Source organism: Oncorhynchus gorbuscha, linkage group LG04, assembly GCF_021184085.1.
Source record: "Oncorhynchus gorbuscha isolate QuinsamMale2020 ecotype Even-year linkage group LG04, OgorEven_v1.0, whole genome shotgun sequence".
NCBI lineage: Eukaryota > Metazoa > Chordata > Actinopteri > Salmoniformes > Salmonidae > Oncorhynchus > Oncorhynchus gorbuscha.
This window is the reverse complement of record NC_060176.1, coordinates 59,645,775-59,672,095: the sequence shown is the minus strand read 5'-3', so window position 1 is coordinate 59,672,095 and position 26,321 is coordinate 59,645,775. Positions and strand designations below refer to the sequence as shown.

The 26,321-nt window shown below is 41.0% G+C and overlaps 2 protein-coding genes across 6 annotated transcripts in view; one reads left to right on the top strand and one right to left on the bottom strand.

Moving 5' to 3' along the window:
• Nucleotides 1-14,686, bottom strand: part of adgrd1 (adhesion G protein-coupled receptor D1) — a 70,890-nt gene extending 56,204 nt beyond the window's left edge. The window contains exons 1-10 of one of the 3 annotated variants that reach the window (XM_046347484.1): nt 14,477-14,686; nt 12,981-13,023; nt 10,943-11,059; nt 10,079-10,177; nt 9,327-9,449; nt 8,920-9,096; nt 7,103-7,360; nt 5,901-5,968; nt 5,202-5,357; nt 4,854-4,910 (exon numbers count right to left, since the gene is read on the bottom strand). In XM_046347484.1, the coding sequence (XP_046203440.1) occupies nt 4,854-4,910; nt 5,202-5,357; nt 5,901-5,968; nt 7,103-7,360; nt 8,920-9,096; nt 9,327-9,449; nt 10,079-10,177; nt 10,943-11,059; nt 12,981-13,023; nt 14,477-14,500 (1,122 nt within the window). In that variant the 5' untranslated portion in view covers nt 14,501-14,686. Of the gene's footprint in view, nt 1-4,853; nt 4,911-5,201; nt 5,358-5,900; nt 5,969-7,102; nt 7,361-8,919; nt 9,097-9,326; nt 9,450-10,078; nt 10,178-10,942; nt 11,060-12,980; nt 13,024-13,115; nt 13,586-14,476 lie in introns of those variants that run through there. The other 2 variants (XM_046347482.1, XM_046347485.1) reach the window with 2 other exon arrangements.
• Nucleotides 14,687-14,862: 176 nt separating this feature from the next.
• Nucleotides 14,863-23,085, top strand: stx2b (syntaxin 2b). Of its 3 annotated transcripts, XM_046347480.1 has the most exons (11): nt 14,863-15,281; nt 15,519-15,593; nt 15,719-15,818; nt 16,767-16,841; nt 17,029-17,102; nt 17,383-17,491; nt 18,555-18,628; nt 19,834-19,971; nt 20,064-20,174; nt 20,506-20,625; nt 21,585-23,085. In XM_046347480.1, exons 1-10 carry the CDS (start codon nt 15,252-15,254, stop codon nt 20,599-20,601), a joined length of 882 nt encoding a protein of 293 aa, XP_046203436.1. In that variant the 5' UTR covers nt 14,863-15,251; the 3' UTR covers nt 20,602-20,625; nt 21,585-23,085. The 3 variants fall into 3 exon arrangements, with proteins under 3 accessions (XP_046203436.1, XP_046203435.1, XP_046203437.1); XM_046347479.1 differs by having other exon boundaries at nt 20,506-23,085; XM_046347481.1 differs by lacking the exon at nt 20,506-20,625 and having other exon boundaries at nt 14,864-15,281.
• The last annotated feature ends 3,236 nt before the right edge of the window (nt 23,086-26,321 follow it).

Below are 26,321 nucleotides of genomic sequence, written 5' to 3'. Positions count from 1 at the left end.
AAACAGCAGGGACTGTGAAGAGACACACATACAGGTATAGACAGACAAACACATGATAAGATACGCACTCTACACACACGTACACGTGGATTTTGTATTGCATATATGTGGTAGTAGAGTAGTGGCCTGAGAGAACACAATGTGTTGTGGAAAGTGTTATTCTTTTATTGTATATAACTGCCTTAATGTTGCTGGACCCCAGGATCCTTAATAAATACAAATACAAATAGGAGCACCATGCCAGGGCTCACCTCTGTGCACAACCAATAGGCTACATGGGTCATTGGCCCTATACCCATCAAATAACGCAAAGCTGTATATCTATCAATAGCAATTAGACCCCCAAAAGCAAGTCACAGGTAAATTTAACATGCATTGAAGTAAAAAGTGAAGGCCTAAATTACATTTAAAAAACTGCCAAACAACCAGGCATGAGGGAAAAACAATTAATTTAATATTCTGGCATGGTGTCCAGGGCCATAAAGATTGTAGCTTACCATTTAGAAGAGCTGCAGCTTCCTCAATGATGCGTTGCACCTTATGAGAAGTTTCTGTCTCCCTTCTCCTTCCTGGTCGAAATGTACTTGTCAGGTCCCTCTCAAACGCCAGCTGGACAAGCTGTGCTTTTGGTTGATGTAACATACTGCGTCTGTGTTCACTGAATACGTTCTTCAGAGTGGAGAAGGCCCCAAACGTAGATGCCCCCAAATGTTAATCCATGTTTCAGTGCCAACAGCACAGTCAGCACTGCTGACAAAGGCCCGCCATGTCTTTGAAAAACAATGAGTGGGGTCCATTTGTTGTTGTTGGCTGCAGTTGCGATTTCACTTTGCAAGAATTTCCGATTCACAATAAACTCTGCTTCCACTGGTTCAGTTTTGGTTAGATACAACAATGTCTTGGTATTGCTCACATCCCTAACGTTTGGGCTCTTGAGATCAATGGCACACAGAGATTCCACCCGTTGACTATTTTAATTGTGATGAAATTTCCCCCAGCACGGCATCCTATGAGCTGAAAAACAGCATTTTACCCTCCCTTATTATGCTGGTCCACAGTGCTTTACAACTACTGTACACATTGTACTCTGGCAGAGATTTACTCATGAGTCTCAGTCGTTTACTTGGAGCTGGTGTGCTCGTGCCCTCCAGGCATGCCTCCCAAATTCACATCGCAGGTTTTCAATGCACCCATACGTACAGTGTGGACAAGTTTGGCACCGGTGTGTAGATCAGTAGCTTCAAACTGCAGTAACTTGTTAGGATTGAGGAACCCCAGCTATTTTGTGAGTCATGTTAGAAATAAACTTAAGCTTGGCTCTGTCACTGCTTTGAATAAGCCTGTGGCCTCAAGTCTCACATCTGTGCCATATGTGCAAGTAGATTCGATTTTACTGAGCACAATTTCAAAATGACTGACACTGTGGCGAGATGGCCAGTCCAAGTAATTTCAGTTTTTCCCCAGTGTACTATGCAGTACTATGGGCTCACGAGTGGCACAGCGGTCTAAGGCACTGCATCTCAGTGCTACAGGCGTCACTACAGACCCTGTTTTGAACCTGGACTATTTCACAACTGGCCGTGATTGAGAGTCACATATGGCAACGCACAACTGGCCCAGTGTCGTCCGGGTTAGGGTTTGGCCCGGGTAGGCCGTCACTGAAAATAAGAATTTGTTCTTATTAACTGACTTGCCTAGTTAAAGAAAACAATTAAATAAAAAGCTACTGTGTGTTTCCTAAAGAAGATACACATACTGAAAAAGTCCTCTATCAAATCCTCAGATGACATAAGGTGCACCACAACCAAACGCAGACCTTGAACCAGGCGCTACAAAAGGCCCACTTTCTCCCACTGAAAATGTGTATCGGATAAGTGTCAAGACAAACCTGGCTCCTCATCACTAAGGTTGTCATGTGCTAGTGGCAGGGGTAACGGAGGTGCAGGTGTTTGTTGTGATGTTACCCTTGTGCTGGTGCTAGGCCATTGCTCTTCTCCATCTAGTTGGTCAGCAGGCAGTGTAAGGGATGGGTGGGTACTGCATTTGCTTCTAGGCTCCTCAACCTCGGTGGTTGGGCTAGCAGGCTGCTCGGTGAGCTTGGCATCGTCGACATGGTGGTCCCCAGTTTTTGTTGCTCTTGGCAGTGGCCAGCCATTTTCAGATATATATTCTAACCAAAGCTTAGCGAACTAGCTATAATTATTCTGTGTACCACTACCGAAACTTAATGAAGCTAGCTGTAGTTGTCTGTAATAGTGAACCACCTTTTTCCCTCCGTGAGAAAAGACACTGTCAATTTGACCCTGCCCTGTGATCCATGAGCTTCCTAAACAAGGTAATTAAGGTGGTACCTTATGACATTGTATGGCTATATAGGTGCCCAATCGGAATGCCTTTTTGGATTTTAACTACAAAATATTACATGATAAAATGTCCCATTCCTCCCCCTTCATCAGATCATGAGCACACATCGGCATATGGCCTTCATAACCACGGGAAGTAGGGGTACTAACGATGCTGCAGCAACCCCTGATAAAATACAAATGGTAGGCTATATGTAGCCTATTAAAATAATATTTTTCCCATTCATTTTCACATTGGCGAACCCCCCAAAACCTTCTCACTGGGCTTGCTCACCTGACCTGCAATGATTGACCGCTTTCTGATCCAATCAGAGAGCCGAGTGTGTGTTTCACTAGCCAATCTATTTTCTTGCAAGTGCCATACCGTCTCTGGCTGCGTGGAGAATAGCCTAAGCCAAGGAGACTCTGTGCCACAAAATTAGTGACAAAATGTTACAAACGCTGTCCAGATAATTTCACGTCATCAGTCTCAAGTCAAAGTTGAGCCTCAAATCTTGAGGCTGCAAGTCAAAGTCAAGTCTCAAGTTATTTTATTTTCTATCAAGTCGAGTCTCAATTCATCAAATGTTTGACTCGGAGTCAAACTGAGTCCAAGTCATGTGACTTAAGTCCACACCTCCAGCTTGGTCTCATAGTTAATGTATCTGACACTCAAATTAGTATGCTATGCTGTGTTTGGTACGGTTACATAAAACTGAAAGTTACTTAAGACAAAAAATTAAAGGAGGGAGACTGGACGGCGTGGATGGGTAGCATATAATGCAAACGTCTAGTAACCCAATGGTTGCATGTTCAAAACTCATCACGGACAACGTTATCATTTTCGCTAATTTGAAATTCTTCTACTAAACTCAGCAAAAAACAAAACGTCCTCTCACTGTCAACTGCGTTTATTTTCCGCAAATTTAGCATGTGTAAATGTTTGTATGAACAAAACAAGATTCAAGAACTGAGACATAAACTAAAGAAGTTCCACAGACATGTGACTAACAGAAATGGAATAATGTGTCCCTGAACAAAGGGGGGGTCAAAATCAAAAGTAACAGTCAGTATCTGGTGTGGCCACCAGCTGCATTATGTACTGCAGTGCATCTCCTCCTCATAGACTGCACCAGATTTGCCAGTTCTTGCTGTGAGATGTTACCCCACTCTTCCACCAAGGCACCTGCAAGTTCCCAGAAATTTATGTGGGGAATGGCCCTAGCCCTCACCCTCCAGTCCAACAGGTCCCAGACATGCTCAATGGGATTGAGATCTGGACTCTGCGCTGGCCATGGCAGAACACTGACATTCCTGTCTTGCAGGAAATCATGCACAGAACGAGCAATATGGCTGGTGGCATTGTCATGCCTGAGGGTCATGTCAGGATGAGCCTGCAGGAAGGGTACCATGAGGGAGGAGGATGACTTCCCGGTAACGCACAGTGTTGAGATTGCCTGCAATGTCAACAAGCTGTGCCGATCCTGTGCAGGTGTTGTGTACACGTGGTCTGCCACTGCGAGGATGATCAGCTGTCCGTCCTGTCTCCCAGTAGTACGGTCTTAGGCATCTCACAGTACGGACATTACAATTTATTGCCCTGGCCACATGTGCAGTCTTCATGCCTTCTTGCAGCATTGCTAATGCATGTTCAAGCAGATGAGCAGGGACCCTGGGCATCTTTCTTTTGGTGTTTTTCAGAGTCATTAGAAAGGCCTCTTTAGTGTCCTAAATTTCAGAACTGTGACCTGAATTGCCTACCGTCTGTAAGATGTTAGTGTCTTAACGACCGTTCCACAGGTGCATGTTCATGAATTGTTTATGGTTCATTGAACAAGAATGGGAAACAGTGTTTAAACCCTTTACAATGAAAATCTGTGAAGTTATTTGGATTTTTACAAATTATCTTTGAAAGACAGGGTCCTGAAAAAGGGACGTTTCTTTATTTGCTGAGTTGACTTACTATCTTTTAGCTACTTTGCATGTTACCTAATCCTTCCCCTAACCTTAACCCTTTAACCTAGCTCCTAACCGTAATATATCCTAGCTAACTCTAGCCACCTAGGTATTGTTAGCATTAGCCACCTAACCACCTAGCTAAAATTTTAAATTTCATAACATATTGTACATTTACTATGTTACATATACCCCTGGGTCCAGGTTGCAGCTAGTAAACCTCTGATATACACTGTATTAACTGGCGTCTGACTTACTTATGATGCTCTACCACATCCAAGTCTATTGTTTTCATGCACTAAGACCATCTGGTTCAGCCTGCTTATATGAAAACAAGCGTGTTTGTTCAGTGTCTACAGAACATTGAAATCACAAACTCGCTCATTCCTGTGTTCGTACATGTTAGTGTTGAAAGATTTAGAGCCAGAATGAATGTGATCATATTCACAATTTAGTATCATATAGCTGGTTTACTGTAAACCCGTATTTGCCTTTATCCTGTCAAATATTGACTTTCACAAAGTGATTTCACAGAGATATCATGAACTCATTTACCTCATCCTCTCGAGCCACTTCAGAAGACAGCACTTCCCCCACACTCTTCAGAAAGGCCTGGGTGGGACACAACATCATGGGTCTGTGACCTGATACAAACTATTACAATATACTTTGGGTGTGTGTGTGTGTGTGTGTGTGTGTGTGCGTGTGCGTGTGCGTGTGCGTATGTATGTGTGTGTGTGTGTGTGTGTGTGTGTGTGTGTGTGTGTGTGTGTGTGTGTGTGTGTGTGTGTGTGTGTGTGTGTGTGTGTGCGTGCGTGCGTGCGTGCGTGCGTGCGTGCGTGCGTGCGTGCGTGCGTGCGTGTGTGTGTATGACTGTATATACTTCTATCCTTGTTAAAGTACCTGTGTGAGGTTGTTGGCAGTGTCTTGGGGGATGGTCTTGTTGGGCAGGCTGAATGGCAGAAACTCCAGGAAGCCTTGCATGGGCAGAGAGTCCTGGGAGCTGTGGATCTCCTCACTCAGCCTGGTGTTGACAGGATAGGACACATCTGTGACTCCCTGGGGGGAAAAAAGCACCATGCATTAAAACAGATCTTATTCTCTAAAGATACTCTCCCAAGACCAGAATGGGACCAATATACACAGGGCACGTTACTTAACCATTACCCTATCCAGTTAGACCTCTTTCTGGCTAATGTCTGCTGTAAAAGTATGCTGCGTATTCTCCAACTTCATGCCCTACAGGGACCCATTTTGTGCTGTTTTGAACAGCTGTCTCTGCTTTCGCCAGTCTACGTCCACAACTGCCATTTAATAAACAGAAGAGGTTCATTCACATGTGCTCTTAATATCCCCTTTTCCATGCAATTCCTGTCTTAAAGGAAAACAATAGTTCCATAAGGAATGAAATGTTTGTTTGTGTTGGTGGCAGTTCAACCACCAGGCTTCTACCTCATTTCCTGTGAGGCTGCCGTGTGTCTGTTCTAGTTGTAAACCCTGAAAACCATTTCAAATATCCAAGACATGCACATTCCTATGGTGAGAGGTCTAGATGGGCACCAAATGTATTATCTGTATAAATCTCCAAAGTTGAGAACTCACCGGTGTTTGTGTCGTAGAGGAGACTTCTTTAGGAACACTTGCTGTGGTAGGATAAGTCCAAGCATCACCTAGTTGGAGAAATATATGAGACCCATTCGCCCCTTCCACCTGTCATCTATGGGAACACTATCTACATGCCAAATGGATTGCTGAGAGAAGAGCTGGATTTTTTCAAACCCCAAAGATAGATGATTCCTTGCTATGTGTCTGATGATGGTTGGACTTCCCCCAGCCAGGGAATGATGAAAAGAAGTGCTGTGTGATGGTACCTGCTCTTCATATAATCAACCACCTAATACATCATATAGGTACTGTACAAGCCAAAGCTATGTTGGAAGGAAGTCATGAAATCATGCTGTCTGTAAATATCACTAGGTGCACTCAGCAACACTAAATGACCATATATGGTTTTACATTAGAACCATCCCTTCCAACAGTCAGCTCTTCTTTAGTCCCATTCATTCTCTACAGGTGTAAAATTATAAAATGCCTTCTATTACCATGACAACTTTGTTGTTTATGTCTGTTATGTCTGGGGGGAAAAACAGCACTGAGACCACCTGAATCCTTCACAATGGGTCTAGTTATTAGACAAAGCCTCAGGGAATTGGTGCCCACACTCACATTATTACTATTTTCCATAAGCATGACTAGTGATTCATCCATTTTTACCAGCAGACACAGTTCACCATGATCTGAATAACACTTCTAGGACTATACAGAGGTCATTGTCCATTTCTTTTGAGTTTTTAGAACCACCCAAGATGAATCGAAGCAGCAATGAAAAAGGCCATGTAATTATTTATATTTTTACATCAGTTTTGTCCCCTAATCTAAAACCCACATGTTTGGCCTATATCCCCACTGGACACTTAGTAACAGTACAGGGCCCTTATCAGATGAAATGCTTATATATGGTAAAAATATGTGAGACCCTTATAAGGTGGAAAATTGTGAAACAATTTTATGGTAGACGTAAGTGAGATGATTTTAAGATGGGGAGGATTTGTACAGTTGAATATGTTGTCCTGTCTTCCATGCGTCAGTACTGTGGATGGAATGTCTATGACCAAGATGGAAATTGCTTTTGAACCCCTTTCTCCTCACATCCGACCAGGGGAAATTGTGAACATAGCGAACATTTCACATCACAGAAAAAAAGAGTGGAAGAAATTCAGACTGACAGTGACATGTGATCTTACCTATGGCAGCCTTGTAGTACATAAGGATCTCCTGTGGTGACAGAGCCCTCTCCCAGATGATAAACTCATCAAAGGCTCCTGTCAAATGGTGTCCATAGGACTGGTCATTTCCTGTCCCAATGACCAGGTCAGGGTAAGGGTCTCCATAGTTCATAGACACATTGCCAGTGGGGTCACTGGTGTTGAATGTCCCATTGATGTAGATGTTGAGACCATCCTTCAGGGTCCAAGTGAACAGAATGTGGGTCCAGAAGGGCCCTGAAAGGGAAGAGAGAAGCAGAGAAATCATAATCATGACAAGGTCAGACAACAGTGCTTTTCCACTAATATCCGCCCAAAATGTCCCTATGTTCCACCTCACACTCTTAGAAAAAAAGAAAAAGATGCTATCTAGAACCTAAAAAGGGTTCTTCGGCTGTCCCCATAGGAAAACCCCTTGAAGGCTCCTTTTTAGTTCCATGTAGAACCATTTACACAGAGGGTTCTACATGGATCCCAAAAGAGTGCTACCTGGAGCCAAAAATGGTTATTCTATGGGGACAGATGAAAAACCTATTTGGAAGCCTTTTTTCTAAGAGTGCAGGCATTCAGTCAGCACCTCCATTCTATCCCTCCAAATGGTTTCAATAGACTCCTCCAAGGAGGATTTAACATATCCAGTACTTTGAAAGGTAAACGGACAATAAAGAGAATCCCAAAATATATTCACTGTGAACAGTTCCACCAGTGGAGGCTGGCTCAGAGTGCCAACACCCAGCTATCCCTTTGAGATTGGTTTAAACACTAACCATATGTCCCACCAAGAAGTTCCCCATTCACTTGTTCAATCTCTCTTTCCTTTTGGTCTCTCCCTCTATTTTAGATAGAGATGTTTCTGTTGAACACAGGTTAGGCTCGAACACATTGTGACAAGGTCTACCAAACCAGTCATGTCTCCTGGTACTGGAAGAGGTCTCAAAACAGCTGGTTGAGTCATAGATCTAAGGCTTTACCTCTGTTATGAATCAAAGGCTAAACAACTGCATGGTAAAATGGTGAGATATCGTCATGGCACATTATAAGAGCCAGATGATGTTTGATCTTCTGTAACTAATAATCAAATAAATCAAAAGTGCACATGAAGTCCTGTAATATAAACAAGATTGACGGAAGACATTTGAGAATTTGTTCATTTTTCTCCTCTAATAAAGAATGGCTGGGAAATGTTCCTGCACCTGCAGTGCAGAGAGCGACATGATGTGCTTTTCTCCAGAATAGCAGACCAAGATTGAGATGGTAGGGGATGGAGAAATAGTTTTGCTATAGTAGAATATTTATGCTATTTAAATTACTTAATTTAGAGTCCACTTGGGCCTTCAAGTTTGAAATATATGACATTTTTAAGGATATGACTTTCATACATACTATGCACTATTTAGCATGTCGTTCAGTATTTACTATAGTCACGCATAGTATAGTTACTATATATATATATATATATATATATATAGTATAGTTACTATAGTCAACTATATGGAAACAGGCTTGCCAGTAAAATGTGACACATTTATAGTTTGAGATAAAGAATACATTTAATCCATCATTGAATCCATAAAATAATTCTGTGACCAACAGAACAGAACAGTCTGCTAATGATTGTAGCTCCATCTGCTTACAATCAGTCATATTCAAGGCAAAAAAATCTAAAATGATTGAAAACCACAATACATTCCTCATGTAGTAATATAAGAATGTATTTTTTAACCCACCATCTACATCCAAAGACTGCTTTATAACGTTATTTTAAATAATTATTTTGAATCTTTTTTTTTTTTTACCTAGTATATTGATGTTAGCCCTCCACCTCTTGAAGTTTCCTCGTGTGTAGAACTCCACATATCCAATGTAGGCATTGGCATAGACAGAGAAGCCATTGGAGATGACTTTCCCTCCAGAGACTATTGCAAAACGGGACTCTGCCTCCTGGTTCTTCCAAAAGAAGGAAAATGTAATCCCTGAAGAACATGAACATATATTTATCACAGATTAAAAAATAGGGAAATGGTTTCAGAACACAAATCATGCTAATTGTAATACATTTAGATCTACATGCAACGCCATCAACAAGATTTTGGAGTCTTACCCCAATAGATAATTACTTCAATTCACTTCAATTATTATACATTGTCAGTACTGTGCAGCTGTAGAATGTTGGTGAGAGGAGATCGAGACAGGCAGAACTCACCCTCAGGGCCACACAGAGTGGGGTCACTAATGCAGGTGTTCTGGTAGTTCCCAAAGTGGAGAAATGTGCCTCCATTATCTCCATTCAGATAGATCCCCTTGTTGACCATCCCTTCAACTATGTCTACAGGAGGATGAAAGGCCAACAACATTATTTTGCCTGATAAGAAAAGGAGGCAGTTTTTCCTCTGAACTAGGCTTTTCACAGACAAACTAATAGGCAAGCAGTTGTCATAGATTTATGAACAAATTCTCTGTACTGCACCAAATATGGAATGTTCCCCACTGCATAATGACCTACCATGGTAGTCAGCTATGACCAAAGTGCTTCCCTTTGTGTTTCTCCCCCTTTAAATCATGTAAGCAGACGAAACTAAATAGGCCCACCACGTTGAGGTTAAAAAGCAAAGCTCCACTTTACAGCACTCTAGATACAGATCTCTATACCTCTAGTCTCCAAGCTTGTGTAATCCCGATTTACACACTCCAGTCTCGGCTCTTTTACCAGTAAAGAAAACAATTGTCTCTCCCTGACTACACACACCGTCTCACACACACAGACAAATCCAACATCCTCAGGTAACAGTGTGTGTGACACACTCATGTCAACTACTGGCTGAGCTGGTAGCCCATGCAAAAGACGATGGAGACTGAATAGCATTAACATGACAGATAGCACCACAGTAACACCAACAGACCAGGGTGACTGACTATACACACAAATGAATTTCGGTGAGCAGTGATGTTCCTCACCTACTGTTGCAGAAACATTAGTGTAGGCAGAGTCATTGGTATACACAGAGGAAGAGTTATGGGAGGAAGGGAGCACAGTGTGCTTGTGGATTTGAAGAGCTAGGTGAAACATAGAAAACAAACAGACAAAGGAGAAACAGGTGATTTACATATATACACACAAATAACACAAAACAGCCAGACAACACAACAGAACAGTGAGAGACAAGCACAGACACAGTAGGCATCGTGAGGGATGTGGTGCGTGAGCGGGGTTGAGATTAAGTGTGATAATGGGCTCAGTACACGGTGCTCAAGCAGGAACAGATCACTAATTTCCCCTTAGGATCAAAGTACATTTCGTAAGGAAATATTTGAAATGCCGTTTTCAAGTCTAGATCTCATCGCTCACGATTGATATAATTGATTGTGAGCCCAAGGTATTCCATTCCGAATCACCTTGATGTTTCAAACTAGCTTAAACTTATTCAAATGATCAATATGTACAACTGTGGATGCATTTGGGAAAGTTCTTGCTGCTTCCATAAGTTGGAAATCAGTTTTGCAAACAATAGTCTTAGCATTAATCTGGAAAGTCTGCATAAAATGTACCAGGGGATGAAGGATAACTTCTTATCCCATTTTGTTTATTGAAACACAGTGCTTTGATGTACATTAGCAAGGAGCCTTTAGACATTTCATTTTGACTCTCTACTTTGAAAGTTATTATAGCAAATTTGAGTGTAATCTTATTTGAACAATGCACAAAGCAGGGTATTGGTGATTGTAAGACAGACAAAAGGTGAATTGAGCTATAGACCATGCGGACAGAGAATGGAAAAGACTGGGTATTCTATTCCTAAGAATATAGGTCAATGCACATACTTATATTACTTCCATTAACATGACCTGGTCTGTTTCCAATCTGGTCCCACAATCCATGGATCCCGTCCACCTTATCCAGCGGCCAATAGTGTGAGGCCGTGCCTAACACCTGGAGGCCTGGACAGAAAGTTATGTGTAAACAAAGCACCAGATGGGACCTTTCTCTAATCACACTCAATCGTGCTATTTCAATGGGTTATTTTCCTGGCATTCCTCCATGTGTATTTTAGGATTACAATTATTGACAACTCTAAACAATACAGCTAATTTGTTGATGTTTGGGTATCTCATTCAATAAACACAGTTTGCATTGCTTAATTAACCACTATTACTGAGTATTACACTTATGGTCAGTCACAAACTATAATTCATCATCCAGTACCAGTCAAATGTTTGGACACACCTACTCATTCAGGGGTTTTTCTTTATTTTTTACTATTTTCATGAGGCAGCTTCATGAGGTAGTCACCTGCAATTCATTTCAATCAACAGGTGTTCCTTGTTAAAAGTTAATTTGTGGAATTTCTTTCTTTCTTAATGCGTTTGAGCCAATCAGTTGTGTTGTCACAAGGAAAGGGGAAAGGGGGATACCTAGTCAGTTGTACAACTGAATGCCTTCAATGGAAATGTGTCTCTGTGTTTAAGGTAGAGGTGGTAAACAGAAGATGGCCCTATTTGGTAAAAAAACAAGTCCATATTATGGCAAGATCAGCTCAAATAAGGAAAGAGAAATTACAGTCCATCATTATTTTAAGACATGAAGCTCAGTCAATACGGAACATTTCAAGAACTTTTCAAAGTTTCTTCAAGTGCAGTTGCAAAACCCATCAAGCACTATGATAAAACTGGCTTTCATGAGGACCACCACAGGAAAGGAAAACCCAGAGTTACGTCTGCTGCAGAGGATAAGTTCATTAGAGTTAACTGCACCTCACAGAGTTCAATTAACAGACACATCTCAACATCAACTGTTCAGAGGACACTGCGTGAAGCCAAGCCATCACGGTCAAATTGCTGCAAAGAAATCACTACTAAAGGACACCAATTATAAGAACAGACATGATTGGGCTAAGAAACACGAGCAAAGGACATTAGACTGGTGGAAATCTGTCCTTTGGTCTGATGAGTCTAATTTGAGATATTTGGTTCCAACCGCTGTGTCTTTGTAAGACGCAAAGGAGTGGGTTCGATCCCCGGGACCACCCATACGAGAATGTATGATGACTGTAAGTCTCTGCAAATGGCATATATTATTATTATTATTATTATTATGATCTCTGCATGTGTGGTTCCCATGATGAAGCATGGAGGAGGAGGTGTGGGGGTGCATTGCTGGTGACACTGTCTGTGATTTATTTAGAATTCAAGGCACACTTAACCTGCATGGCTACCACAGCATTCTGCAGCAATACACCATCACATCTGGTTTGAGATTAGTGGGACTATCATTTGCTTTTCAACAGGACAATGACCCAACACACCTCCAGGCTGTCTAAGGGCTATTTGACCAAGAAGGAGAGTGATGGAGTGCTGCATCAGAAGACCTGGACTCCACAATAATTCAACCTCAAACTAATTGAGATTGTTTGGAATGAGTTGGACCGCAGAGTGAAGGAAAAGCAGCCAACAAGTGCTCAGCATATGTGGGAACTCCTTCAAGACTGTTGGGAAAGCATTACAGGTGAAGCTGGTCGAGAGAATGCCAAGAGTGTGCAAAGCTGTCATCAAGGCAAAGGGTGGCTACTTTGAAGAATCTAAAACTTTTTGGGTTACTACATGATTCCATCTGTGTTATTTTCATAGTTTTGATGTATTCACTTACATTATTCTACAATGTAGAAAATAGTCAAAATAAAGAAAAATCCTGGAATGAGTAGGTGTGTCCAAACTTTTGACTGGTACTGTATATATATTTTTCTCCATAATTTACCAGTAATATTCATTATAAACTGTAGGCTAATTTCAGACACAACATGGAAAATCTCAAGAATTCAAGGAAAATGAATCGATATTCAAAATGAAGAATAATTAGATTTACCTGGATGCTTGGATGGCTTTGGCTTTACTACTTCGCCATTAACCTGTAAAGAAATCAAATAATCTCAACATTGCAACGTTGCAGTAGCCTACACATAATGGTGAAGGTCATATAAACAATAACTGCTGAAATTACCTGAATCAAAGTGACAAAAGCAGTTACAAACAGAATTTCGAATAATAGTTCCATGACTTGGTACTTGATTAAAACTACAAATACAAATAGACTACTACAAAAATACTGGTTAATTTAGTTTAAATCCCCAATACACGTTCAATCTCGGAATAAATCATTATTCCAAGACACTGAAAAAAATCACTCTTCTCTGCGTATTAGTCCATGTTTCCAATAAAAACAATTGTCACACAAAACTTAATTCCCTGACATTTTGTAAAACTGCATTAAAATTTAGCAGTGAAATTGGCACATCATAATATACTGCCAATGTGCGTATCCATTCAGAACTTCCCCAAAATTGGTAATCCTCGTCTCTCAATACAGAATAAGAAATACTGGACGATTCCAGCGACGGATTTAGCTCTTTCTTGCTTGATGTGGTCTGCTCTGTCTGTCCTAGTATTGCACTGAGTGGAGGAATTCTCTGGGCTGTTCGATTGGACGTGGTAATACAAAACGTGATGTCATTTTTGGAGCATCGGAACTCAAGGTGGGGCCTGCGTAAATAACGTATATCAAGTGAGTATTTGGTGATTATGACCACCGCCCGCCCGCCCTCAGAACAGGCTCAATTCGTCGGGCATAGACTCTAAAAGCTGTCGAAAGCGTTCCACAGGGACACTGGCCCATGTTGACTCCAATGCTTCCCACGGTTGTGTCAAATTGGCTGGATGTCCTTTGGGTGGTGGACCATTCTTGATACACACGGGAAACTGTTGAGAGTGAAAAACCCAGCAGCGTTGCAGTTCTTGACACAAACCGGTGCGCCTGGAACTTAGTACCATATCCCGTTCAAAGGCACTTACATCTTCACTCGCTGAATGGCACACATACACAATCCATGCCGCAATTATCTTAAGGCTTAAAAATCCTTCTTTAACCTGTCTCCCCTTCATCTACACTGATCGAAGTGGATTTACCAAGTGACATCAATAAGGGATCAAAGCATTCACCTGAAAGTCTATGTCATGGAAAGAGCAGGTGTTCATTATGTTTCGTGCAATCAGTGTATATTGCAATACAAATGTTTTTTTAAACAAAAATATATGAAATCTTCAAAATGACAATGTTGGTGTGTCCTTTTGACGTGTCGGAACAACACGGAGCATTGATGCCGATGGAGGGCGGTGGATGCTGATTTCTGACTGTTTTGCCAAAAGAGAGATTTGCATTTGAGCCTTTTTATTTGGACAGTCAACTTTATGAAGGGGATATAAAAGTCACATTATTAAGGTGCACCGATGTAAGCGGATATGAAGCCCGATTGAATTCGTTAGATATGCCTACATTTGATTTAGTTAACTCATAGGCCGACATACCTGAACTGAAACCCATGGCTGCATGATGCTTCCTCATTCTCAACGTGACTTCCACTCCAGTTTCATGTTCTTCATCTGTAGGCCGGCTACTGTAAACTAATGGGCTGGCCACATACATTGAATTACTAGTACTAAAACCTAGAAACCTAGCCTGAAAATAAACTGTTCTGTGGAAATTGGAAGCCTAGAGATTTTGGAATGACCTGCTTCCACGTGAATCATGGGGGGAAAGGACACGAGAGGAGATTATGCAGCCACTCACAAACGCACGGGAGGCTGTACGGTCAACAGCGCCGTTGTGTGGCTAATATCCAGAACGACAACTGTGGTCACAGGAGTAGTTCTAGGTGCGGGGCTACGAGCTTCTTCCGCGGAGGACTACCATGAGGCGTATCCCATTTCCCAACAAGCTCGTAGATAGACGTAACGTTAGAAGGTGATGTGAAGTAACTTATGTTGTCTGCCACAACCAGATAGCTAGCAGACTAACGGTGCATTTTGGTTGATACCTAATTTTAAGGAGTTGGACAACGCTTTCCTAGCTAATATTAATGATTGAAAGAGAAAACATCTCACCTATTGCCTGACTATAGAAATTGATGTTGATTGTCAACAAACTCAGTATAACAGTTACCTAGTTAGCGTAGCTACTAGCTAGAAAAAGTTAGCTAGACACCTGTAGAGCTAATTTAGCTACTCGAGCTAGTTGCAATGGAGTTGAGAAGTGGTTGTTTAATTTATTATTAGCCAGTCAAAAACGCATCAAACGTGAGTGATGAAGGACCGATTGGGTGAATTAACCGAAGTAAGTAGCCTACTATGATGTTACTGATCTCACCAGTCATAAATCCATGGCTGCAGGCTGAATAAATTATTATATTCTTTAGTAGCTATTTCCTAGGACCTAAGGAATGCAGCTCTGGTCTTATAGCATTTTGTTGTCATGATAATAATATGGTAAATGTAGGCCTGTTATTCACGCGGTATTTGAGCCTCAGATCTTACTCTCTAATAAATGACTGTACGATTGTCTTATTAACAGAGCAGGACACAAGCAGAGGAGGATGTCAGAGTCACAGTTGACAGTGATGGATTTATGGAAGGGTTTTTCAGAAGGGTAAGAACAGTGTTTCAGTCAGTACTGTTTGTTTTCAGATAAGCTAGATGGTTACTGCAAAATACTGTGTATTTTGTGTCTGTGTATTTAAATTATATTGAAAATACTGTATGTGCGTGACTCAGGTGGAAGAGGTTAGGGGGCTCATTGATAAGATATCTTCTGAAGTGGAGGAGGTGAGGAAGAACCACAGCATGATCCTGTCTGCACCCAATACAGATGAGAGTAAGTTGATGCCCATCAATCAAACCCTCTGTCATAAAGATAGTGTAATAACATTAGCCATACTGGTGACTATACCTCCACTAAGAAAAATATGCAATTTCAAGTCTTGAATTCAAAACTTTTGCATGACTAAATATAGGCTTGGTATTTGCGTTGTGACTTCTGAAGTTGTAATAACAATAATATAACAAACGCTCTTACTTCCTCTAACATCACTGTCCAGCGTCACAAACAACACACGACACAATACAAATAGATGGCTGGGTGTCCGGAAACCTGTGTAGGAAACCATGTCATGGCCCTGTGGGTGGGCTCTGACTAAACCTTCTAGAATGGTCATTTTATTGGGGGATAGGTTGTCTACCGCTGGGAGGTTATGCATTGGTAGGTAGCATGTATGTATGTGGCGTACAGTGACCGCCTTAACTTCAGCGCCTATGCCGAACCACCGGTTTTATACAAAATAGAATTTGGAAGCGTGAAAAGAGAGTGTGTGTGCGAGTGCATGTGGGTATGCTTCTCACACTGACGCTGTGTTGCTGCAGCTGTGCTTGTTCAGAGTTGATCCACTGTGGAGACTGAATAGGCACAAGGAGCTAATCAAGACCTGCATGGACAAAGGCCCTCAGTTGACTCTATAATGCCACAGAGCAGCATCAAGTATTACCAGCAGAGTAACACAGTATCAACCATCTGCTATATAATAATACTAACTGGGAATGGCCCAAGAGTTTGGTGCAAATACTTGTTGGCCCACAAATCCACTGATACGGTTGGTTACTACGGACAAAGGTAGGTGTAGGGTTTCTTACCGGAATAAATATGAAGAATAGTTTATTGTTATAGAAGAGTTGCCAAGTGATATGATTAATGCTAATATTTGTCCAGGTCAATGTTGGGGAAATTTGCAATAATACATTTATTTTCTGTCACTGTTATTTCCTGAAGAGATGAAAGAAGAACTTGACCGGTTGACCAATGAGATCAAAAGCGATGCCAACTCTGTGCGAGTTAAGCTTAAATGTAAGTTTAACACCACAACGTACATTACATTTAAAAACATATTTGTGGTTGTCAATTTGTCATTGATATGACTGGATCAAATGCCTCATCCCAAATACTGCTAGATGTAGTAGAGAGGTAGATGTGGGGTATTTGTCAGATGTGATGTTATAGCTACGGTAATCACTGTTCTTCCTGTTCTCTGTAGCTATGGAGCAGAGCCTGCCCAAGGATGATGTTTCTAACAGGGCCTCGGTTGATTTCCGCATTCAGAAAACCCAGGTCAGGAAACAGCCTTCCCGGGACTCATTCCTCACGTTTGCGACTGCTGACATGTTCTTACAGGTTGTGGTTAAGAACAGAGCTTGACAAGAGATACTCGGAGTCTAACTTAGAAGCCTGTATACAAAGTTGACCATGTTTTGTTGTGATGTTTGCTGCTATGTTTTGATGCAGCTGTTTGACATCTTAACCATTTCAAAAGTTTATCCACTTGACTTTTTTCCAGTGGTTGGAACTCTCATTCGTCTCTCCTCAGCTTATGTTTTCTCTAACCCCACAGCACACGGTGCTCTCCAGGAAGTTTGTGGAAGTCATGAGTCAGTACAACAAGACTCAAGTGTCGTTTAGGGACAGAAGCAAAGGAAGGATCCAGAGACAGCTGGAGATAAGTGAGTGACAAACTGGGCCAGCAGCAGAGCAGACAGGAACATGGAAAGGAGTCCGACCACACCTAGGAGCTTTTCTCTCCCACCATGATAACACATAGGCTACACTGCTCACAATTACCAACAACAACAAAACATCCTCATTATTGCCTATTTTCATTGTGGATAAGTCAGGTTGTTTTCCGGCTTCTTGACTTGGCACTGTATGTTATTATCTATTGTCGTGGCATGGACAATGTGGCCATTAGACCTATTAGACTACGGCTACGGAAAATACGGGATAACAGTTAAGTGTTTGGCTTGAGATACCAAAGAAACTTGCTATAACAAAACCAAATGGCAGACACACATATATTGTTCGTATAGAGTATTTGTTTGGAATGAGAATAATTGATGATGACAGAAATAGCCGTAGCCCCTCCAGTCCCTTAGGATAGTATTAATGAGGCTCTCTACTACAGCACACTCCAGAAGGAAGAGAGGAGTCTTACACAGGACACATACACCTCTCTGTGTTAGTGTTGCCAAGGAAACAGGGCTCAGAAGCCTGCGACACTCCTTTACAACTGTCTTTAGAAGAGCTGGTCACATGACCAGTTGTGGGCTCATGGCTGTGCTGTATAGTCATTTTTATTTGACCTTTATTTAACTAGGCAAGTCAGTTAAGAACAAATTCTTATTTTCAATGACGGCCTAGGGACAGTGGGTTAACTGCCTTGTTCAGGGGCAGAACGACAGATTTAATCGGGGATTTAATCTTGCAACCTTTCGGTTACTAGTTCAACTCTCTACCCACTAGGCTACCTGACACTGTTAATCATGGGTAATCATAGGTTATATACATTCACTGGGGTGGAAAGGCTAATGTACATGATCCCAGGTTTGTAAGTTACAGTGGGTTTGATCATGTTAGGCAGTGAGGGTTGAGTCTCTCTAAGGAATAGCCTAGATCATAACACTGTGGTTGTGGCTACAGAGACTATTCTCCCCACGGAATGTAGGAGAGAGAACACATTTATTCGTTTCAGCACCTGTTTGGTAAAAGTATTTTCTTTCCTGGTTCTAGCTGGGAGAGTGACTAGCAACGAGGAACTGGAGGACATGCTGGAGAGTGGCAACCCATCCATTTTCACATCTGATGTAAGTTATCATAATAATAGTAAAGCTGGTTGAGCTGGTTGAGAGAATGCCAAGATTTCACATTTATTTAACCAGGTAGGCCAGTTGAGAACAAGTTCTCATTTACAACTGCAACCTGGCCAAGATAAAGCAAAGCAGTGCGACAAAAACAACAACACAGAGTTACACATAAACGTACAGTCAATAACACAATATAAAAAATATATAAAAAATATATGTACAGCATGTGCAAATGTAAAAGAGTAGAGAGATAAGGCAATGAAAAGGTCATAGAGGCGAAATAATGACAATTTAGCATTAACACTGGAGTGATAGATGTGCAGATGAAGATGTGCATGTAGAGATACTGGGGTGCAAAGGAGCAAGAGAGTAAGTAATAATATGGGGATGAGGTAGTTGGGTGTGCTATTTACAGATTGGCTGTGTACAGGTACAGTGACCGGTAAGCTGCTCTGACAGCTGATGCTTAAAGTTAGAGAGGGAGATATAAGACTCCAGCTTCAGTGATTTTTGAAATTCTTTAAAGGCATTGGCAGCAGAGAACTGGAAGGAAAGGTGGCCAAAGGAGGTGTTGGCTTTGGGGATGACCAGTGAAATATACCTTCTGGAGCGCGTGCTATACGGGTGGGTGTTGCTGTGGTGACCAGTGAGCTGAGATAAGGCGGGGCTTTACCTAGCAAAGACTTATAGATGACCTGGAGCCAGTGATTTTGGCGACTGATATGTAGTGAGGGCCAGCCAACGAGAGCATACAGGTCGCAGTGGTGGGTAGTATATGGGGCTTTGGAGACAAAACGGATGGCACTGTGATAGACTACATCCAGTTTGCTGAGTAGAGTGTTGGGGGCTATTTTGTAAATGACGTCGCTGAAGTCAAGGATCGGTAGGGTAGTCAGTTTTACGAGGGTATGTTTGGCAGCATGAATGAAGGAGGCTTTGCTGTGAATCAAGGCAAAGGGTGGCTACATTGAAGAATCTCAAATATAAAATATATTTTGATTTGTTTAACACTTTTTTGGTTACTACATGATTCCATATGTTATTTCATAGTTTTGATTATTATTCTACAATGTAGAAAATAGTCAAAAATAAAGAAAAACCCTTGAATGAGTAGGTGTGTCCAAACTTTTGACTGGTACTGTATGTATTTGAATGAAATAGACTGTCTTACTGGCTGTCTTCCTGTCGTCCACTTCCTCTCTCAGATCATCTCTGACTCTCAGGTCACGCGGCAGGCCTTAAATGAGATTGTGTCACGGCACCAGGATATCATCCGCCTGGAGTCCAGCATCAAGGAGCTCCATGCCATGTTTATGGACATGGCCATGCTGGTGGAGAATCAGGTACTGTAGTGCAGTACTGTAATGCTGTCTTGAATATAATTAGTTCTGTTTTTAGTCAAACCCTATGGAACTCATGTGGTGCTGTTTAAAAGGGGGATATGGTCAACAACATAGAGAACAACGTCTCCAATGCAGCTGAATACATAGGCCGTGCCAAAGAGGAGACCAAAAAAGCTGTGAGATACCAGAAAAAATCCCGGAGGGTAAGTCTCTTCTTCCCCAAACGAAAAGTCACATGGTGCATCTGCTAATAATACTGGATAATACTGGTCAAGTTCGACTCTTTTAACTACTGCAACAGCTCTGAATGTTTTGGTCGTAAGAATAATATTATTTCAGTATCATATACTGATACCATTCTAAATGCCAGACAGAATGTTTAAATGCCATATCAAATGTCTAAATTGAATGTCAAAATGCCTCACTATCGCTAATGGGCAGTCATTTACATTGTCCGTTACCTGACTAAAATCACTGTAGTGTGTTTTGGGTCACGCATTATTAACCTAACCACTTTGTTTCTGTTCTTGGCAGAAACTCATCCTCCTTGCCTTTGCTCTATTGATCCTGCTTGCTGTCATTGCACTAATTGTTGGCCTGTCTGTTGGACTAACCAAATCCCCTGTATGAGCCCTGTCCTGCTATCTGTCTGGGGTAACTACTACTGTGCATTTTATCATGATCAACATAACATTCAACACCAATTCCTTTCATTCACATTCCAACGCTGGTGGGTTTTTGACTTCTAACCCTTTTTAAACATTGTGTGTTTGAGCTACAGACTTCTGCGTCGTACCATTGCATGTGTCTATTTCTTCTCCATCTGTTGGTTAACGGGGGCTGAGCTAGAGCGGTGTTTGTGAGATAAGGGCGGATCACGAATGGGCCCGGGGCTGGGTGTTTTTACAAAAACGTCTGTAGACTGAATTGTTTGAGTTACAAACTATGAAAATCTGCTCTACGATGCTCACTAGCTACACAAGAGTCGTTAGAAGGTAAGGGGTTCTTCTGCATAGAAGATCACAGGAAATCCAAGGACATAGTGTCTATAATACTATAAGATCACATAGTTGCTGTCACAATCTCCAAACTCCACACGGGTGTCACTGAATAGTTGGATATTCATTTACCACTAAAAAAGCTATTTCTGTACTTACAGCATTCATATACATTTCATTTTTATCGGGGGTTTTGCTTTGGCATACTTTTAAAAAATTGACATTTGTCAATAAAACCCATGAATTGAACTGTTTATGTCAAGTTGATTTGTTGTCCTGGTAAAACACTTCATTGTGAGGCTAAATATAAGGGCTGGACATGCAGATAAATAAAAGTCAGATAGATGAAAAGCTGATTTTTGCTGGGATCTTGGGAGTAATAGGGTTAACACATTGAGGTACTGTTCTTGATAGTGGTTGATATAGCAGTCCAGTTTTGATTTAGAGAATCTCAGAATTTGAGAATCACAGTAATGGATAAATTGCCAAGTTAGGTTCATAGTAACTACATTCAAATAGATGAACACAGACGCAATTATGTCGGTTAAAATGGGTCATTTTGGTTTGTTATGTACTAAATGAACAGTGAACCAAATGTATCTTCCTCTCTCACAGAAATGGTTCTGGCTTGCCATTTGTGTGGCACTGGCTCTCCTCATAGTCATCATTATAGCAACAATATTTGACTGACCATTGAGAGGCCCTACTGTTCAGAACAGCAGATGAGTCTACAGCAGTTTCTCACACCTTTGGGGCCAAGTTCCAGTCATCATACCCTGCTCAATGTTCAACTCCTCCTTCAACACCAAGACGGGCATTTCACTTCTCAGAGGACAATAGATCCAGCTGTATCCACCATGTTATTACAATATTACACCTCTTGACTCCATAATGGCTGAGTCAGTGGCCTTGGCTTACACAACTTCACAGAAGCCCCAGGGCTCCTAGGAAAACACTCCCTCTTGCTGCAATAATACAGGGTAGCCTTTTTTACTGTCTGTGCAAGTAACTACAATGAAGTCTCTACAGGACTGCCATAGGCTACATGTCAACAATGACTACCATTGCAAACTACATAGACACACAGGCTCACCTCTACTGCTGCCATAAAGGCTAATAGCACGTTACATGGTAAGTAGAGAGATGTCACTTTCAAACTTTACTGAGCAGAATGATTTTTATCTACACCATAATTTAGACGCTTTAAAGCAATTCATTTCTAACTGTTAAAATATAACTTCAGTTTATGTGATTTTGTTCAATTTAGTGTAACGACCAGAACAAGATGATTTCATACAGCTTAGGTGTAATGTTTTTTTCCTTGTGATGATCATGACTAAATGTGCCTTAAGAGAACCGAACACTATAATACTTATTAAGTGTACTAATTAATACACTCCCAATGAAATTGGGATGCAATTTGTGTGTCTTGTTTTGACTACACCTATTAATTTGGTCTGCACTTAGATTTTGTATTTATTTATATGATTTATTTAAGTGTCATACACCTACTGGTGCCCAGCCCACATGGCCTTACAAGACACAACAGAACCAAATAATATTTGACAATTTATACATATCATCTGCATACAATAATCCTGGCCAGTATAGCTACCATCTAGCCACTCTACACAAAAAGTTGAAATCTCCTTTCCTGGCATCGTGAACAAACTGAGCAATCTCAAACACCATGTCTGAAACAGAATTCAAGCCTCTGACTCTATAGCCAGAGGGAGGGTTTTGAGTTGTGCACAAACTGACCTTTGGCTTTTTGTTAGGTTTAGGCGAACAAATGATTCAGGGGTGTAGTTCTCTTTGATGAGAGTATGTTTAAACCAATCATCAACTGCCCATTTTTCCGTGTGGATCAGCAAAAGCTTGTCCTTGATTTGGTTAACACCACATGGTCATTTGTTCCTGATTTGTTCCTTTGTATGAACAGATTGTTTGTAATACACACTCCTGAGATCTTTGTCTCCTGAGTGTGGCGCTTTTGATACATAGGTCATTTTGTTGTAGTATCATTGAGTCAGATCAACATTGAGTCAGATCTTTCTGCAGTTGATACAGCTTGAATATTGTGTAGATAAACAATAAATATGTAAGTGAATTATCATCCGGATTCTTAGTGTTTCATTTCAGTTTGGGGTGCTCTGTTTGAGTACACGGTTAGGCAGTGCAATCAGATGCATCCCTCCTTAGATTTCTTCACATTGTAGTGTGTTATAAAGTGGGATTAAAATGTATTTTATTGTATTTTATTTGTCAACGATCTACACAAAACACTGTAATGTCAAAAGTGGAAGAAAAAATCTAACCTTTTTTAAAGATGAATGAAAAATGAAACAATGTAACTTGATTAGGTAAGTATTCACCCCAGAGTCAATACATGTTAGAAAGGGAAACGGGATACCTAGCCAGCTGCACAACTGAATACATTCAACCGAAATGTGTCTTCTGCATTTAACCCAACCCCTCTGAATCAGAGAGGTGCGGGGAGAGCTGCCTTAATGGAAGTCCACGTCATCGGCACCCAGGAGGAGTTGGGTTTAACTGACTTGCTCAAGGGCAGAACTGCAGAGTTTTCTACTTTGCCGGCTTGGGGATTAGAACCAGCAACCTTTTGGTTACGGGCCCAACGCTTTTAACTGTGTGTGTTTGAGTGCGTGTGAGATAGAGAGGGAGATTGCTGCATTGGACCTTTAAATCTTTCTTGCCAAGGATTCAAGAGGGCGAGCATGAAAAGCTCAACATTAAAAATGTCATGGCAAGAACCAAAGGGGAAAGTTATATAATGCAGAAGTCCATTGTGCCAGGAGGAGCAGATCAGAAACAGGAAGAAACCACATGGAATTGAAAATGATACAGAGGCAATGGGCATTTCACTGTAAGTCACTGAAAGTCCTTATTATGAGATAGTGAGTAATAATGAGATAGTAAGTCAAAATTATGAGATAATAAGTAGCTAGCGACCCACGAAGTTACCCATTCGTTTTAGGTCATTTTTTAAAAACTATCTGGTTAGTTATGTTATTATGATTCACATGTACAGTGCCTTCGGAAAGTATTCAGACCCCTTGACTTTTTCCACATATTGTTAGGTTACAGACTTATTCTAAAATGGATAAGAAAAAAAAATCCTCAGCAATCCCCACACAATATCCCATAATGACAAAGTGAAAACAGGTTTATAGACATTTTTAAAATGTATTACAAAAACAGAAATACCTTATTTACAATTATTCAGCCCCTTAGCTATGAGACTCGAAATTGAGCTCAGGTGCATCCTGTTTCCATTGATCATCCTTAAGATGTTTATACAACTTGATTTGAGTCTTTCTGTGGCAAATTCAATTGAGTGCACATGATTTGGAAAGGCACACACCTGTCTATTTAAGGTCCCGCAGTTGACAGTGCATGTCAGAGCAAAAACTAAGCCATGAGGTCGAAGGAATTGTCCGTAGAGCTTTGATACAGGATTGTGTCGAGGCACAGATCTGGAAAAAAAATGTCTGCAGCATTGAAGGTCCCCAAGAACACAGTAGCCTCTATCATTCTTAAATGGAAGATATTTGGAAACACCAAGACACTTCCTAGAGCAAAGTACAGAGAGGTCCTTGATGAAAACCTGCTCCAGAGTTCACCTTCCAACAGGAAAACGACCCTAAGCACACAGCCAAGACAACGCAGGAGTGGCTTCGGAACAAGTCTCTGAACGTCCCTGAGTGGCCCAACCAGATTGGACTTGAACCCGATTGAACATCTCTGGAGAGACCTGAAAATAGCTGTGGAGCAACGCTCCCCATCCAACCTGACCGAGCTTGAGAGGATCTGCAGAGAAGAATGGGAGAAACTCCCCAAATACAGGTCTGCCAAGCTTGTAGCGTCATACCCAAGAAGACTCGAGGCTATAATCGCTGCCAAAGGTGCTTCAACAAAATACTAAGTAAAGGGTCTGAATACTTATGTAAATGTGATATTTCAGTTTTTTATTTGTAATAAATTAGCAAACATTTCTAAAAACTGTTTTTGCTTTGTCCTTATAGGGTATTGTGTTTAGATTGAAGGGGGAATTTAAAAAAATCAATTTCAGAATAACGTTTTAAAAAATGTGGGAAAAGTCGAGGATACTTTCTGAAGGCACTGTAGCTAGCTGATAGTAATGAAGTAAAACGTTTGCTTTGTGTATATCTTGTTTCGTCTCTATTGCCATTGTCCTGGCTGGAAGAACTGTCAGTCAATAGTGCTTACTGGCTAGCTACCAACAAAAAAAATGCAATCTACCTTTTGCATAACATTTGTTTTAGGTCATTTTTGCCTGTTTAATTGGCTGGCTAGCTAGATTATTAAAATTCACATATATCTAGCTGATAATTCTGAAGTAAAACATTTGCTTTGTGTTTATCTTGTTTTGTGTATTGTTGCCATTGTCCTGGCTGGAATGGTCAGTGAACGGGGAGGTAGAGCATGAGGTAATACAACAGGGGGAGTGCGTGTGCTTCTCAAATGTAATGTTTTATGCGTTCTCCACACTCTCATCCTCACAAGAACGAACTCAAGAGAATGCCGGAGAATGCACTCTGAGCGTGAGAGTGTGGAGCACGGTAGTATGCATATTCAGAAACACGTCATAATTATGAGATACTGTGTCAAAATGATGAGATAGTAAGTCTGGATCATGGATATTGAATAGTCCTGCAGATTGACCCCTTTTTAAAGTTTTAGAATAGCTTTTACCCTGCGCCGAACCATATATACCTTTCATATACAGACCAAAATTCCACAAATTGTCCATGCCTGCATTTTTATACCAGGTTTTTCCTATATCTGAAAGGGGTAGAGGGTTAAAAAAAACATGGAAAAATAAAAGCCACCTAAAGATCTAATCATGATTACTGAATTTTCACAGACCCTGTAACCAAAATACAGGTATCGGGTCTGTGTGAATTGTTCTCTGCTTTTTCGCAGGTAAATTCATTAACACTTCCATGTTCAATACCCTCTCCCCCCAATTTGCCAGTCAACAACTGATATTTATAGACCTGCAAATAACAGTTTGAAAGGGAGTCAAACATGTCCTTACATTTTCTACAGGTAACATACCACATATTCTGATACTCTACCCTGCACCTTAGAGACTGATGCCCTATGAACATAGTCATTGGTCAACACTGGTCACTTTAATAATGTCTACCCACTTTATATGTATATACTGTATTCTAGTCATGGCTCATCCTATGTAAACTACTGCTGTACACACTTTTTCTATTTATATACTGTCCATACTGTCTTTACACACTATATGTATATATGGTACATTCAGAAGGTGTTCAGACCCCTTCACTTTTTCCA